At 37.6% G+C, this 17,392-nt stretch overlaps 1 protein-coding gene across 2 annotated transcripts in view; it reads right to left on the bottom strand.

Annotated features, from left to right (window-relative positions):
- Positions 1 to 12,419, bottom strand: part of commd10 (COMM domain containing 10) — a 36,142-nt gene extending 23,723 nt beyond the window's left edge. The window contains exons 1-6 of one of the 2 annotated variants that reach the window (XM_027167166.2): positions 12,176 to 12,419; positions 11,761 to 11,851; positions 11,356 to 11,466; positions 9,040 to 9,195; positions 7,727 to 7,840; positions 7,166 to 7,493 (exon numbers count right to left, since the gene is read on the bottom strand). In XM_027167166.2, coding sequence (XP_027022967.2) covers positions 7,431 to 7,493; positions 7,727 to 7,840; positions 9,040 to 9,195; positions 11,356 to 11,466; positions 11,761 to 11,851; positions 12,176 to 12,204 — 564 coding nt within the window. In that variant the 5' untranslated portion in view covers positions 12,205 to 12,419 and the 3' untranslated portion in view covers positions 7,166 to 7,430. Of the gene's footprint in view, positions 1 to 7,165; positions 7,494 to 7,726; positions 7,841 to 9,039; positions 9,196 to 11,355; positions 11,467 to 11,760; positions 11,852 to 12,175 lie in introns of those variants that run through there. The other variant, XM_027167164.2, reaches the window with a different exon arrangement.
- Positions 12,420 to 17,392: the final 4,973 nt, after the last annotated feature.

The raw sequence follows: 17,392 nt of genomic DNA, 5'->3' as shown, positions 1-17,392 counted from the left end.
TGTTATTTCAGTTCTAGCTAAAGATTAGTTTTCCTGGCTTTTCTTTTTGAACCTATTGCAAAGGAAAATCTCACTATAATGAGACAGATAAAGCTCAGTTGTGCATTAGTGACTCATTGCAATCAGACATCAATCTACTGACAGATTACAGAACTCTGGCTTATGCAGGTAGCAATAACAAAGTTCCATTCCTTTCAGAGTTTTCTGACTCATACGGTTTAAGAAATGAGCTTAAGTCCATCTAGAATGTCTTTTTTGTATTCCACTAAATGAAGATTAGGATGATCTGATGATGAGCATAAGCTTATAATAATGGGAACGCTGCATCTGCTAACAGAACTGGTAGAGAACGATGCAAAACAAGAAGGCACAGAACACACATATTTACTGCATGGTACCTATTTTTATACCCTCACTGACTCATCCAGTGATAAAAAGAAGAATATAAAAATGCCTCGCACGCCCTGTTATCCCAGCATGAGAGAAACGATGGCTGGAAGAGAAAGTGTTGGTAAGAAATATGAGGGGTCTGAGAGAGAGGAACTGACTGAAATAAAACGGCAACAAAACCTTCTGTACAAGCTGGGGCAACTGCAGGGCGAATGCAGAAGGACAAGGGCATTAAATTGCAGATTGATGGAAATGTGCTACAAAAGGAAGACGTTTATGAGAGAAAATACTTTTACACATCCGTCAGCAATTAAACTGAAATATCTAGTCAGTTAAAAATGAAATTCAAAAGCAGATGGGCTACAACAGAAGAGGTCTACATCAGGTTCATCTCCTGTCAGCTATAGGCTCAGGATAGATGCACTGATTCTTGCATCCGGTCTGCTGTGATATTTACGTTTGATGGTCACAATCTGGCATAAATCCCCAAACCGAAACAGTTTGTATCAGCAGTTCAGGCTAGTGGTTGAGTATTGATGTGGGGAAATACATTACACTGTTAAAGTGTTGTTGATGATCATGTGCACTCCTTTAAGGACAGTCCTTTGGTTGGCAAGTTGGTCTTGTGTGATAATGTGTTAAAATCATTTCTAACTTCTTCTATGTACAAGCTAATGAAAGCCCAGTGTATTTTGATGGTCTTCCTGGGATGCGGTAGGACATGATGTACAGAAGATAAAAAAAATTTTAAAAAAAACTTTGCAGCAATTATATCAAGCAATCAAGTCAACATGCACCGGTATCTTAAGGAATATTTCCAACACAAGAAGAACTGAAGATGTTCCAGTTAGTCCTAGCCAGTATTAGTATGCTATTCCTAATAAAGTAGGTGGTGGGTGCATGTAAAGAATAGGATCACATTTTAACCAGATATGATTCAAATGTTATAGAAAGTAGGTTAAAAGACCACCTGATTAAGCGCTGATCTGAAAACTGAGAGAACAGCAAAGAAAGCTAAAATAAAAAAAAATCCATAAATTAAATGTGATGGAGACATTGAATACAACCCGGGAATTCACTGAATGCAAGTGTTTCCTCGACTATGCAGCTCGGAGAGATTGTGCTGTACATACCCGCGGCATGCCAAAGCCCTCCCACGATAAAAACATCCCCTCTATCCATTTTTGAAACACTATAGCTGCAGAGAGCGAGAGAGAGAGAGACAGAAGAGAGAGAGGCTCACGAGCCACTATTCATAGCAACAGAAATGTCTCTTGTGTGGTATCTCTGGTGATCGCCTAGGCTCCCTTTTAGATCCCTCTGGTATGTCGAACACTACAACAGCTTAGAGTTAGAGGGCCTCGTCCTTTATACTGTACAGCTTGTGGGAAAGAAGAACATTCGCATAATCAGAGCATCTACAGTGGTATGTCTATCCAATGCAGTCAGCCAATGAGACAGATCGGTGGCAGAAAATAGAACGTCACCCCTCCACCTGCTATCACACTAATCAAAAGTTGATAATCCTATTGTTAGAAAGGCTTTAAGTAGTACACTAGCGACACTCCTGCAGGTTCAAATTACACCATATCTTGCTGATATATACTATAAATGATAGGCAACTAACCATCACACATACATACCTACATTTTGAGCATCCCATTCCAGATTTAGACCCCTTTGTGGCTCCTCCACTCAACTGGACTTTCCACTGTTTTGGTCTGGCCATTCAGCCACAAAAGCATTAGGCTATATTCACACATACAAGTGAGTAACATTAAAAAAATGATGGTAGAACATTTATCATCAGTGTGAGCTAATGTCTGGAGACATGAGAGGCCTGGCTAGATTTAGATTTAACATTAAGCAAATACACAGCGACTTAGTGTAGCAACTAGCAACGGAGTGAAGAGAGCAGGGTGCACGTGATCCGTAGCAAAGGGCACACGCTGCTTCTCCTTCCTCACGTATATGATGCAGGTATACACAGTTTATAAAACAAATGCTAAATCTCCCTTTAGAATGTTTCATTTTAGTAGCAAAAAAAGGGTTTGCTCTTAAGTGGAAGGCGAGTTGCTCCACCCACAGATACAGGTTATTACTATGGGAACCAGGAGCAGGAATGGCAACTGACAACTGAATAGTTCAGTAACTGGCGACTTGCAGAGATAAAATCACAGTATGCTTGACTGCGCATTAGGTCTCCTGATTTCATTCAAGCTGTGCTCGGTTCCAGTTCATCACAAACGTGTTCAGCAGTTTTGAAGTCAGGTCTCTGTGCTGGTCACTCAAGTTCTTCAACGTCAACATTCGTAAATCATGTTGTCATGGATTTTACATTACGCACATTGACCCGGTCATGCTAAAACATTTTTAGTTCCAGTGGAGGAGATTGTAATGTGACATTTTATACAGTCGCACACTTCCAACTTTGTTGTACCGGTTTGCCGAAGCCACACATATGGGTGTGACTAGGTTAAGTTAGGTGTCCGTAAACCTTTGGTCATTTAGTGTATATTGATTGGACCAGATCAGGAAAGACCATTTTCAGCAACATTGATTTTACACTCACATTAATTGCATTTGGCAGACGCCCTTATCCAGAGCGACAGACATTTTTATTTCAATTTATACGACTGAGCAATTGAGAGGGGGTCTTTCTCAGGGGCAGCTTGGTGTACCTGGTGTTGATAAGTAAAATGCAAAGTGTTTGAATAGATTAATGGCTAATAGTAGAGCATCACTTTCCAACAGTGCTCACAATGCCAAATGTGTGAAAATCCTTTACATGGTCAAAAGTTGACATTTTCAATATTTCATTCAGATAATTCTATAATTAATTTTATTTGGATACTTTCCAGTTTGTCTAAACAGAATCCCATCTACCCCCAAACTTATAATCTAATCTGCTTATGGAGTCTCTCATCGCCTGATGGGAAAATCACTCGTACCATTTAAACAAGAGTCTCATCGCTGACTAATTGCATGGCAGCTCACAGTTCACACTTACTGTACATGGGTGGGGAAATAATCACTGATTAATTTAGGCAGGTCTGTACCACGGAATAAAATCATACCCAAGTTCTCTAAGGTTATTTAAAACATTTATTAAACTCATCTGTATGCAGGGTGTAAGAGCTATTCTCTATTTTGCCAATAATGTTAAGGTGCTGGTGCACGTCAACCATTTACAGAGTTGGTATCTGATCAAAGATCTGAAAGATCCATATGTGCGATGTCCATTTCTCTATGAAATGTAACTCTCATAACTTCAAATCATGAAAATTACACTTGGACTTACAACTGCAAGGTTTTCAAAATCTTGACTGTGTTTACCAGAGTTTGTCTGTAAAAATCTGGCTAACAAACTTGCAGAAAGCCAATGTATGAAATAAAAATCATTTCCACTGTAAAATATATTTATAGTTAGGTCCATAAATGTCTGAATGCTGAGAAGTCTCGATGCTTTACCACAGCATACCAAAGTAAAAAAATTGAAGTGAATTGAAGATTTTTAAGTTGAAGTGAATTTACTTCTAAATCGGGCGAATGAACTACTTTCTATGTGCCCCCCCCCCTCCATTTGTTTAGTTTTTCACTTAAAATTAAGATACAAGGTCTAGTGTTGATTTGAAGTGTGGTATTTGAAACTGGAATCTGTTGCTGTTAAACTCTCAATATGAAGTCCATTGAGCTGTCTAGGCCAGTGAAACAAGCAGTTATTAAGCTAAAATAAAATCAGAGAGATAGCAGAACCACCAGCCATGTCAAATGCACTAACGTTACATTCTTTAAAAATAAAGAATGCACTAAAGAGCACTGTAGAGAACAACACTAGACATCTTTCCCTAGTGAAGAAAAAGCCCTTCACACCAACTGAATCAGATCCAAGTGTGCAGATGGCTAAAATATCTATAGACCTCATTATATGTTTCCTTCAAAATAGATGTCAAAGTATATTACTGGCAGAAAACCTCAATTCCGTTATATTTTTTTGTGTCACTTTTGGATGTTTTCCAAAATTCTACTATAACAACTCTTGACAGTTTTTCTTTTTTCCACATATATGATGACACTGGCAGAAATGCTGTAAGCAGAAAGAGTCATCATGATGACGACAATCTACAGCACATCTAAACATCATGCTCATGATAGGTCTAGTAAAACCTATAACCAAAATCATTCACTGGCAATAAATAAACAAACAAACAAACAAACAAACAAACATTCAGGCTTATACACTAATACAACGTACGATGATCAAAACATTTCTTACACATTGCACTAAAGAACACACTGCTTCATTTTTTCCCCCCAAACAAGCCCAGATGCCGTTGAATGCAAATAAATAAACAAGTGAGTGTCAAACCACCCTTTCATCAAAGCAATGTGCTTCAACAGTACACTAATTTACCCATCTAACAGAGCAGCAACACAGGCAAATAAGAGCCTTCACTGATTGGGAGAATCAGCATGCGGCCAAATCCCTGCATAATGATCAGTGTGCATACAAAATTTGCAGTGTTCCATGTTTTCATTCACCATCATTTATCAACACAGGGCTGTTTTACAATAAACTGAGCAAGCCAAAGAAGGCAAGAATAAAGATGCATGACTACTTGCTACTTTGCTGTGGTAATAAACAAAACGATAAAACGTTCCGTCTCCACGCAAACAGACACACTAAATGTTTAAAAAAAAAAGAAAAAAAAGCAAAGCATCCCTAAACAAACAGAGGCCCATGCAACCACAGCTTCCTATCCGTTTTTCTTTTCACTTTAGTTAGGTGCGTGGCAAGCTATTATTATGTTAAGAAGGTACCAATTACAACTTTGTGGTGGGAGTTGTCACTTCTACGATTCCCCCTTTTCTGTTTGTGTAAAAACTATTGCCCTGTTTACAACTAACATCAAGCAAGAGGGAAACGAGAACAAATGTTTACAACGAATACGTCTTTGCATTTCCTCACAGCACAAAATCCGATGTTTAATGGTGTTTCCTTTTTTTACTTTCCTGGGTGATAATAAATGAGGTTATCACCTTCACAAGTGAGAAATCCAACAAAGCTTCTTGCAGCTCCGGAGCCTAAACCCGGATCATTCAAGCTAACTAACGACGCTTGGAACGACGTCGCACGTGTCTGACTATGCAGAATTAGTTAACACTTTGATGTTAACAAGGGAAGTAACTACAGCATACTGCAGCCTGTAAAATTACAACAGGGGATGAGGTTTAAAAAAAATGTAAAAAATTAAGACTGATATTTTAAATCAAATGAAACTAACTGAATTCAAAGACCTAAGAGAGTTTGTTAGAGAATACAGCACTAAAGTTTGACAAGAGATTGTATAGTGTTAAAAATGGTGGTCTTCAACTAGTATAATCTAAATACATTGTTGAACCCCAGCCAAAAAACATCCACACTGACATGCCGGTGTACCTTTCACAGATCCTGCTCTTGTTTTGAAGTGCACAGATTCACAGGGCTTTATATCAGAGGAAAGGGAAACAGGAGGAACCCTAAGAACTTCAAAGTAATATCAAAGAGCCTGATTCTTTTAAACAGAAGCCAGCTGTCAACTGGTCACGATAAGAGCAAGGCCAAGACTAACGAGGATGGACGAACATGCCTAAGGGACTTGAAGCACTTTGTCCATCTAAGGTGAATTCTTCCAAGCTGTTTGAGTTTGCGATGAGCGACCAACGATCCGCAGACATCCACGGCCACCTCTCCTGCTTTTGGCTCGGTTTATAAACTCCACTTCTGTGCGCTGATGATTTACTCAACAACGTAATATCTATTGTTGGTTGAAAAATCGTTGATGCATGGAATACGTGAGCGTTTTAATATACACCAGAGTTTGGGCAGAAAAAAGAAGACGATCAATTTAAGGCATGTCTTAGAATCCAAAGCTGGTAAAATAGCATCTTTAGTTAAATCTTAACAAAACGCATCAACAAGTATATCTTATAGTATATTAGAACCATAAATATCATTATTTTGGACATGAGACATGACCATACAAAATGAATGTCATGATACCTCAATATAACTAATGTACAAAATCACTACAGTGGCTGAATATGATTCATTAAAGCAGGCAAAGTGCCCACTTTTCCATTCACATTAATGCGAACAGATTACGTTTTTCAGCGTAGCTTCTAACGTTAATCTATCATCTGGAGCATGAGAATTTGTGATTTTTCCGAAAAATAAAAACTCTTCTTTCTGTCTTTATAGCTCATCCTCAAATGGACATCTCTCTGGCAGAAAGCCATACAGGTAATACGTTCATATTTCTGATCTGGTGTCATGTAGTACAAAGACATTTGCGTTTACTATTTGCAGTCTACAGGAGATCATCATTTATAGTCATTTTCAAAAGGAAACAGACAGCTTTCGAAAACGCACTCGCCTAACCGTGACCCGAAAAAACGACGAGGATCAAACAAAGCAAAAACAGATCAGAGTTTTGAAACTCTCTTGCTGAGAAAACATCAGCTCTACCTTTTACACATGCATCAAGATTTAAAATGCACAGCGCAAGCCTTTTTAATCCGAATGATTTCTACCATCTTGTAAGAAACTCAACAACTCCATTGGAAGTAAAAGAAGTTGCCATTGAATGTGACAGGTTTTTGCTTCTCACTTAAAGAACAAACTCTCATTTCTGCAGCGTGGCAAGAGCGCCCCCAACTGAGCAGCCGAGAAACGAGCCTGTGTGTTGATCATGTTGGCTGGATCCAGTCTAAAAGCTATCAATTCCTAACAGAGTCATACTAAGTGGATTTATTTTAAGGGGAAAATAGTCTGTTTATATACAACATTAGAACCAAAGAAAGCAATAGTACATTATGCATTCCCATCAACCACAAGGGCACCGTGGCTAACTATGCTGTATTGCCACTAATACACACTAGCAAAAAAAGAAATAAAAAATAAGGTTATGGACAAGAAGCCAAGAATAAAAAATGCCCTCAAATCTACTGAAACTTAAGAAGGTCTGTCGCTGCTTCGGGCAAAACAGAAGATTGTGTGTTTATCCAGATGTTTTGTTACTCTGTGGGCTTGGATTGCTTCTGGTTCTTGGCAATTCAGATTGCTGTGGATTTAAAAGAGAAAAAAAAAAGGGAGCCTCTTTCAGGGTAAAATTATATCCACAGAAGCAATGTCTAGCAGGCAGTTCCTTTAATGAGCTGTTTTGCCTTTGTTCTTTTTTGTGAAGACAGACTGAACCCAAATTTACATCCATTTCAAAGCCATGTGCTACCCCGGAGAGACCACGGAGACACAAACATCATCTCCACACATGGATGAACTGCATAAAGCCTTTACCTCAGAATCATCTTCCTCTCTGATTCCCAGGTCCAACACGGCGTGAGGCTCTTTTTGCTTAGCCTGTGATGACTGGCCCATCTGAAGGTTGAGCTGCCAGCCTATATGCTCCAGCTAGCAAAGAGAAAAATAACTCTTACTACACACATCATCATTTCCTTTAACTTAAAGCTTTTAACAAAGGAGACAGAACCCAAATATAAGCACAGGGCTGAGCAGGTTCGGGTCTATAATCCAGCTGTGGCTCTGAATCAGTCACAGAGTTAAGAATTTAACCTCACTAATTCACTCAAGTCAGCTATAATGAGTAACCAACGTCTCATGCACAATGCATCTGCCTCTAAAATCTGGGTTCTCCATTGATATTTCATGTAATAGCCTGCATATTTAATGCATCAGTATTAATATTCAACCTGCAAGTCAGATTGTATTATTAATCCATACAGAATAGAATGAAAAGTCTGAAAAAGAATACAAGTGCACTGAAAGCAGTAGCATACACAGTATGTGTCTGGATAATGTAATAAAAAAATAAGTCTTAACATTCTTTTGTTTGTCTGCAGGAAATAAAGGTCATACTTATCATGAATGCATTCCATTACTTGTCCCATGCCGTGTAAACGCTACTACAGAGCCGCCACCACAATGCACTAACCCTTCTATGTCTTTCCATGAATTATTTCAATTACACCTATTATAATCTTTCTCCACTGTACCAAACGCTTTAGTCAGGCCTACATCCAACGTGAACTAAAGCAGCAGGCAAAGATGTACAAAAGCCACTAGATTGGAAAATCTCTCGCCTACAAAATTCTCCAAACATATTTAAACTATTAGAAATTGGTTTATGAATTATATTATATTGGTTTACTTCATAATATAAAAAAGAATATATATATATAAAAGCCTTTGTTCTTTGTTAATCATACTGTAAATCTTTACAAATATATATATTTATAAATATAAAAAATATTTTCCTATGCTATTCATTTGCATAGTGTAACAGGCCATCATCGCTCCTACACTGGTGCTCAAACGGATGAAAACCCTTTCTGTATGTGTAATAATTCTAGAGCTTTACTTTACTGGATAATACATCAGATTTATGATCCCATGTTAACTTTTAACAGAATAAAAACAACAGCCTACACCCCTGTCACTTTTCTGATATTTTCTGTTGTAATCATATCAGTAGGAATAAGCTAAGAACAGACAGTCTGTGATTTGAGCTGAATCACAATATATGGAAGTAAAAGTAACATAGCAAAACAATTTCATTATTTCAACCAATCTAGGAAAAAGAAGGAACTTACCTTTTTGGGAGCAAATATGGTCTGTCTAATCTTTTCTACCACATCTGGACCAGCTGTTGCCCAAGCTTGACTAAATGCCTCGGCTTTGTCTGGGGCAATGTGGAGGTTTTCTAGCTGTTGCTTTAGAGATGGTGGTTTAATATTGTGATACACAGCCTACACACAAAAGACACACACTTGTTAAGTGGACACAATATAAACAGGACTTGTGCCTGCTATGTATCAATTACTACCATGTACCATTCAAACATTCAGAATCACCTCTTAAATCTTTTTTATCCCATACATGTTCATACAAATATACCAGAATAACACGAATAAAGCTGTTAAAGAATAACTATGCAGAATGAAAAGGTGGTGAGGAAGTTAATAATTTGATATTAATATTTTGGGGTTTGTTATCTGGTTTTAAACTACAAACTTAAAATCTATGCTTTTTCCACAACATTATAGTTCTATGTAAAATTAAGGACAAGAAAAGATTCCATGTTGAACAGCTCAAAGGCTAGAAAACACTTCATCAAGAAAAAACGGCTCATGTATACACTACTGTGCAAGGATTTTAGACAGGTGTAAAGAAATGCTGTAAAGTAAGAATGCTTTCAAAAATAGATCTTATCATCATTTATTTATTATTTAGTTACAGAATGCAAAGTGAGCGAATAGAAGCAAATCTAAATCAAATCAATATTTAGTGGGACTACACTTTGGCCTCAAACCAGCATTAATTCTTACACTTGGACAAAGTCAGGGATTTTGCGGGATCAGAGTCAGGTGTATGATTAAGCAATTACACCAAGCAAGTGCTAATGATCATCCATTTCATATGTAGGTTGAAACACAGTGATTAAGTGAAACAAACCGCTGTGTAGGAGGTTTAACACTGGGTGAGGAAAAGACAGACTCTGCTACTAAGGTGAGGTTGTGGAAGTCAGTTTCATGTCACCGGTCAAACACCAGGGCAAGACTGAACACAGCAACAAGACACAAGGTAGTTCTACTGCATCAGCAACGTCTCTCCCAGGTGAAGATTTCTAGATGTACAGGATGTTCAAGCGATTTGGAAGCACAAAAAAAGACAATGTTGAGGAGCTTAGATGCAGTGGTCTGCAAAGGAAACTTCATGCAGCAGATAAAAGACACATCATGCTTACTTAACTTTGACATCAGAAGTGTCCAGCTGTGCCATTAGCAAAAAAAGGTCAGAATCCAGTGGGACCCAGGTATACCCATCTACTATCCAGAGAAGTCGATCCATAAGTGATCTTCATGGAAGAATTGTGGCCCAAAAGCCATATTTCTGACATGGCAACAAGACTAAGTGACTCAACCAGGCATGAAAACAGGGACTAGTTGGACAGAAAAATGGCAACAGGTGCTCTGGACTGATATCAAATATTTAAATATTTGAAATATTTGGCCGAAGAGCAGTACAAAAATGAGTGTCTGCCGGCAACAATGAATCATGGAGAAAGTTCCTTGCGAGTTTGGAGCTGCATTTCTGCAAATAGATTTGGTCAGGATTAATGGTGTCCTCAATGCTGAGACATAAAGGCAGATACTTTTTCACCATGTAATACCATCAGGGAGGCTTCTGATTGGCCCCAAATTTATTCTGCAGCAGGACAACAACCCCAAACATACAGCCAATGTCATTAACATCAAATATCCTCAGCATAGATAAGAACAAGCGTCCTGGATGTGAGAAAGCCCTAATCTCAACATCGAGTCTGTCTGGGATTACATTAAGAGACAGAAGGATTTGAGGCAGCCTACATCCACAGATCTGCAGTTAGTTCTCCAAGATGTTTGGAACAACCTACCTAGTGAGTTTTTGCAAAAACTTTGTGCAACTGTACAAGAATTGGTAATGTGTTCACACCAAATATTGATTTGATTCCAATTCTGTTTATTTACTTTCCATTAAATGATTAAACTATTAACAACTATTTTTTTTAACCACTTACTTTACAGCATTTTTTCACATCATGCACCAATACACGGACTTAATATTATTGATGCAAACCATCCTCATAGCAAGCAAGCCAACTTTTTATTCTTAAATTCTTTTTGCCAATTTATCATTCATGGCACATCGTTGCACCTTATCATATCAAATCCAGGGTTCAGACCAACACTGGTACCTTATCAAACTGACGTATCTCATTAAAATAAATAAATAGATAGATAGATAGATAGATAGATAGATAGATAGATAGACAGACAGACAGACAGACAGACAGACAGACAGACAGACAGACAGATAGATAGATAGATAGATAGATAGATAGATAGATAGATAAATAATTAACCAACCTGTTCTAATAAGAACGAGGATGTCTCAAGCACCAGCTGAAGGGCTTGTTTCTCTAAAGCCAAAGCAGTCTGTAATTTCTGCTCTTCATCATCACTGAAGGAACGCTCGCCCTTAGATGCAAAGCAAGACATTGGGTCATTAAACACAGGAACTGGGGACAAATGCAAAAAATCTTATAAATTTTCATTAGATTTATACACCTATAATAATAATAATAATAATAATAATAATAATAATAATAATAATAACAATAATAATAAAGGGACAGTCTACATGTACATTTACAGTCTGTGTTATTCCTTTGATATCAAACATTGCAGCTATGCCAGAAAGGTCCCCCCGTGACGTCACCACGGGAGATGACCAATGACCAAACAGGTTTATTAGTTTTAGGGGATTTACACCTTAAGATGAAGTTTCTGAAGAATGCGAGAGAGAAGTCTGGACAGTTTGTTGATCTCTATAGAGTTGATAAGCGTTACTGCCTCTTTGATACTGTGGACAGAAATGAGGGTAAAACCAAAACAAGAAGTAAACAGTGTTCCATTTTTCTGTATTTTTGCACATTGCTAAAGAAAATAATAGTTTTCTAATCTCATTGCACTTTGGTGTTTAATCTAGATCTTAAAAATAATCTGAAAATCTCTCCTTATTTTATCATTATATCAGAATATATGCAAAAAAGCCATTTTTCTCCCCTGCTCATTATTCAGTGATCTAGATCCCTATAGCTAACTAGCGCATGCTAACATCAGCTAACATCAGGATACCAACAATAATAACAGCACTTCTCATATTTAAAACACTAATCTCACTTACCTCTGTGTTTCTTTGACGTTTAAAGCCATGCTAATGTCTTATTAATCTTTATATTAACGACCAGTGTTTCATCTGACTAACTGGGAAACGCAGGTTCGATCCCAAATGCGGCTCTTTTGGATATATAAGGCACTACACAAAGATGTTGTTATTTCACACCCTATGTAGTGCACTTATACAGGAATAATGGAGCCGTTTGGAACTGGACCTTTTGCAGTCGATGTATTTACTTCCTGTTTAGCGGTCACATGTCGCTCAGTCACATGACATCTTTTGCGTGTGGATGAGAGAAATGTTTGTAATAACATTCTGAAAGGATTTAAAGGTTTGAGTGACTCGGTCAGAATATTAAATACAGTAATACCGTTTATCCGCCTATTTACACTCAAATAATAAGCTAATACTCACTAAAAGTTTAGGTATGTTCCCAATTATCACCAAGCCACTTCACATGCATTATAGATACATAGGTGGCACTGTATACACACACAGACGCACACAAACTGACTGACACACCCAGTCTGACACACACAGAGACACACCCACTGACACACACACAAAATATGTTTTATGAATATGAATTTATGTATTCTGTGAATTTATTGGAACCAAGTGAACCATGAAGACATTGAAGACATGGTTTGACATGTTTGGTTGAAGCTCTGACCTCAAACCCAGTGAACGCTATTTGAATGACTAGAAATGCAGACTGACATCAGACCTCAACCTTACTAATGTTCTTGTGGTTGAAAGAGCAAATCCTCAAAGCCATGCTCAAATCTATTGGAACAGCATACACACTTCCCAGAAGTGTGTATGCTGTTATAGCAGTCACTAAAACAAATTCCTCGCATGTGAAATCATGCCTGGCAATAAAGCTGATTCTGATTCTGATTCTGAAATTGGCACCTAATCCATATTTATGCCACTTTCTTATGCTAACCGAGTTCTCTTACTTCCCACACCTAAAGTGGTAATCACGAGTATGTCATGTTCACATGCTTTGTCTTCGGACAGAATATGAACGTGGTCCACACCAGGTTCATATATACATACGTATTTATTTTACTTTTATTTTGATACAATGATCATTCATATGAAGTTATTATCTTGGTGTAAAAAAAAAAATCCACAACATGCATTGAATGTTTTCTGATATATAACCAAATGATTGGTTTCTCAATTTTCTCAGAATTATTTGAGTTTCCCAGTTGTAGGCTAAGACTCTAATTAATAGGGGTGGTGGTGGCTCACCTGGTTAAGGCTCTGGGTTGTTGATCGGAGGCTGATCAACCCTCCCTGCTCCAGGGGCACTGTATCATAGCTGCCCCTGCACTCTGACCCCAACCTCCTCAGTTGGGGTATGTGAAGAAAAGAATTCCACTGTGCTGTAATGTATATGTGGCGATAATAAGGGCTTCTATGCCCCTGTTCTCTATTCTATTCTAATGTTGTCCATATACTTTTTGTCTAACTACAATTCTGCAGTGTTGTTAGATTGTATGTATGATTTCAGACACATTTTTCATTGCTTAGAAAAGTGAGATCCACAGGAATATACAGGGCACCGAGCAATTTCCTGGCATCATCTGTAACTCAGTAAATCCAGTTACTGAAATATTTACACCCTCTTACATGGATGTCATGTATATCATTCTCACTGGAAGGGTAAGTCACAGGAGCTGCAATTACAAAATGATTTATTTAGCAGTTCTTTGGATATGAATAGTTACTATAAATTGCAGTGGGTTTGGGTATTCAAAGACCAGTATGTTAAAAAAAAAAGGGGACACAAAATATTTAGAAATATATCTGACAATTCCAGGAAAGAGGTTCTTTATAGTTTTGTGTTTGCTGTCTGTGTAAGAAAATACCACACTCTCAACTCAAGCGGGCATAGCCTCATCTCAAAATAAAATAGGAACCAAGTGGCTATAACTCTAGTAATTCTCAAAAAAAAAATTAGGCAAAACAGGTAGTGACTAGGGGTGAATTTTAATTTGATTTTTGAACTTGAATTTGAAATTCAATTTGATATATATTACACATCAATAGGGATTTGATGAAATGGAATATATCAATAAAACCGCAAAAGATAACAAGGCAAAGAGCAGAGGTGTTTCACTATTTCTTCTCCCCTCTTCGCAGACACTCCCTTGGAGTAGCTCACGTCAGGATGAGAAGACAAGGAGAGGTTGGAGACACACATCAAAATAAGCAGGCATGGTAAGGGCCAGAGGGAAAGCAGAGAAGCTGAAAATGTTTCCCCAAACTGTGTGGCACTTCATCTGTCTTTGAGGTTGCAAGAATCGCTCGCAAAGATATACAGATCGTCTGTATACAACTTGTAATCTCACAGCAAAGAACTGCACAAGCAGAATGCTGAAGGATCATCACCAAGAACAGCCTTTCTCCATCAGTAAGCATTTTAACTCTAGTGTGTTTTAGACAGACCTCCAGCATTATTTGTCTATCTTGCTACTATCAGCGTTGTGCCAAATTTTATTTCCCTAGACGGATCTGTCTCCCCTTCATGTTCATGTGTGTTCGAGAAGGCTTACTAATGCTGCATATTGACCTGATATTTCTGTTGTTCTTTCAGTAGAATATAGTTCCTTTTTTCATTTCCCTACACAGTAAAAAAAAGGCCCATTAAATAGCATCTTGCACATAATGCCTACTCCCAAAAAAAATATATCTGGCTCTCTTTCATATACTTTACCTGCTTACAGCAGTCTATTCCTAATGTCCCATATTCTCAAGTAAATACACATTAATTCAGGACACCTCTGGCTTTGTGCTGTGTTTTGAGGCTATGAGTTTGGGTTGAGGTTAGGTTGTGCGACATTAGATCAGATTTATTAAATGACATTATCACAGGGATACAGTGGCTTAGTAGTTAGAACATTTGCCCTGCACCTGTGGGGTTGGGGGTTTGCTTGCCACCTCCACCCTGTGTGTGAGGAGGTTGGGTGTCCTCTCCATGCTTTAGGAGTCTAATCCTCCTGGTTCTAAGACATGCATTGCAGACTGAATAACTCTAAATTCACTGGAGTGTGTAAGATCGTGCCTTGCATAGGTTTGGCACCTCTTCCAGAGAGTCCCCCATCTTATGCACTTTATTATTGTAACTATGTACTGATAAGAAGTACAGAAAATGGATGGATGGGTGGATACTATGGTGTGTCATCTTACAAATTAATCAGGTGTTGCATTCAAAAATAATTGTTCTAGAAATGTGCCTGGAACTCTTTGCTTGTGTGTATATGCTCACAATATTTAATATTCTAAGAAATTTAATTGTTCCTTATTCCTTAAAGCATTAAACACATTGTGCAGATCCACCCATTGTGTTAGTGAGCATGTGCTTTCTTTGTACTGTGAGTTTCATTTCTGCATGAACACTCACACCCATGTGAAAATAAAAACATTGCCCTCTAGCATGCTTGCTGTTTTTTTTTTTTTTTGTATGTCTCTTGTTTTTTTGTGCACTTTTAGTGTCACTCAAACATCTTGTGAAACTTTCTAGACACATAGCATGCTTACAAATCACATACATATACATTATATATATATATATATATATATATATATATATATATATATATATATATTACTCATTATATATATATATATATATATATATATATATATGTGTGTGTGTGTGTGTGAGAGAGAGATATACATATCTAGCCACTGGGAGTTCTGCCCATTCTTCCAGGCAAAACTGCTTCAACTCCTTTCAGCAGGCTTTAAGTCAGACTCCGCCATCCCAACACATTTAAATGTTTCCCCACACACCAATTTTTTTTATATTTCATTTCACTTCCATCAGCTTGGAGTATTTTGTATAAATCCACTACACCAAAGCCAAATGAAAATCATTTAAATTCCAGGTTGTTATGCAATAAAAAAAAAAAAATAAAAAAAAAGGAAAAAGGCAAAGGGGTGAATACTTTTGCAAGGCACTGTATATAAAAATAAGTATGTATTTATGTACACACAGTACTGTGCAGGTGTGAAAAAATGATGAGAATGATTTAAAGAAAATAGAAGTGCTATAGTTTACTTTTAATCTACTAACAACATGGAAAGTAAATGAAAAGAAGAGAAATCCAAATCAAATCAATATTTGATGTGAACACCCTTACCTGCAAAACAGCATCATTTCTTCTAGGTACACTTACACTCAGTTTTTGAAGGAATTCACCATGTAGGTTGTTCCAAACATCTTGGAGAACTAACTGCAGATCTGTGGATGTAGGCTGCCTCAAATCCTTCTGTCTCTTAATGTAATCCCAGACAGACTCGATGTTGAGATTAGGGCTTTCTCACATCCAGGATGCTTGTTCTTATCTATGCTGAGGATATTTGATGTTAATGACATTGGCTGTATGTTTGGGGTTGTTGTCCTGCTGCAGAATAAATTTGGGGCCAATCAGAAGCCTCCCTGATGGTATTACATGCTATTTGCAGAAATGCAGCTCCAAACTCGCAAGGAACTTTCACCATGATTCATTGTTGCCGGCAGACACTCATTATTGTACCGCTCTTCAAGCAAACAATTAAGTAAGCATGATGTGTCTTTTATCTTCTGCATGAAGTTTCCTTTGCAGACCACTGCATCTAAGCTCCTCAACATAATCTGATTTTTGTGCTTCCAAATTGCTTGAACATCCTGTACATCTAGAAATCTTCACCTGGGAGAGACGTTGCTGATGCAGTAGAACTACCTTGTGTCTTGTTGCTGTGTTCAGTCTTGCCCTGGTGTTTGACCTGTGACATGAAACTCACTTCCACAACCTCACCTTAGTAGCAGAGTCTGTCTTTTCCTCACCCAGTGTTAAACCTCCTACACAGCGGTTTGTTTCACTTAATCACTGTGTTTCAACCTACATATGAAATGGATGATCATTAGCACTTGCTTGGTGTAATTGCTTAATCATACACCTGACTCTGATCCCGCAAAATCCCTGACTTTGTGCAAGTGTAAGAATTAATGCTGGTTTGAAGCCAAAGTGTAGTCCCACTAAATATTGATTTGATTTAGATTTGCTTCTATTCGCTCACTTTGCATTCTGTAAATTGATAAAAAATAAACAATTTTATACATATATATTTATTATAAATAAACAATATATAATTTTGAAAGCATGCATTTTTACTTTACAGCATTTCTTCACACCTGCCTAAAACTTTTGTACAGTAAACACATAT

The sequence above is a fragment of the Tachysurus fulvidraco genome, chromosome 14 (assembly GCF_022655615.1).
Source record: "Tachysurus fulvidraco isolate hzauxx_2018 chromosome 14, HZAU_PFXX_2.0, whole genome shotgun sequence".
Taxonomy (NCBI): domain Eukaryota; kingdom Metazoa; phylum Chordata; class Actinopteri; order Siluriformes; family Bagridae; genus Tachysurus; species Tachysurus fulvidraco.
Note: the sequence above shows the minus strand (reverse complement) of the source record. Positions and strands in the feature narration are given on the sequence as shown.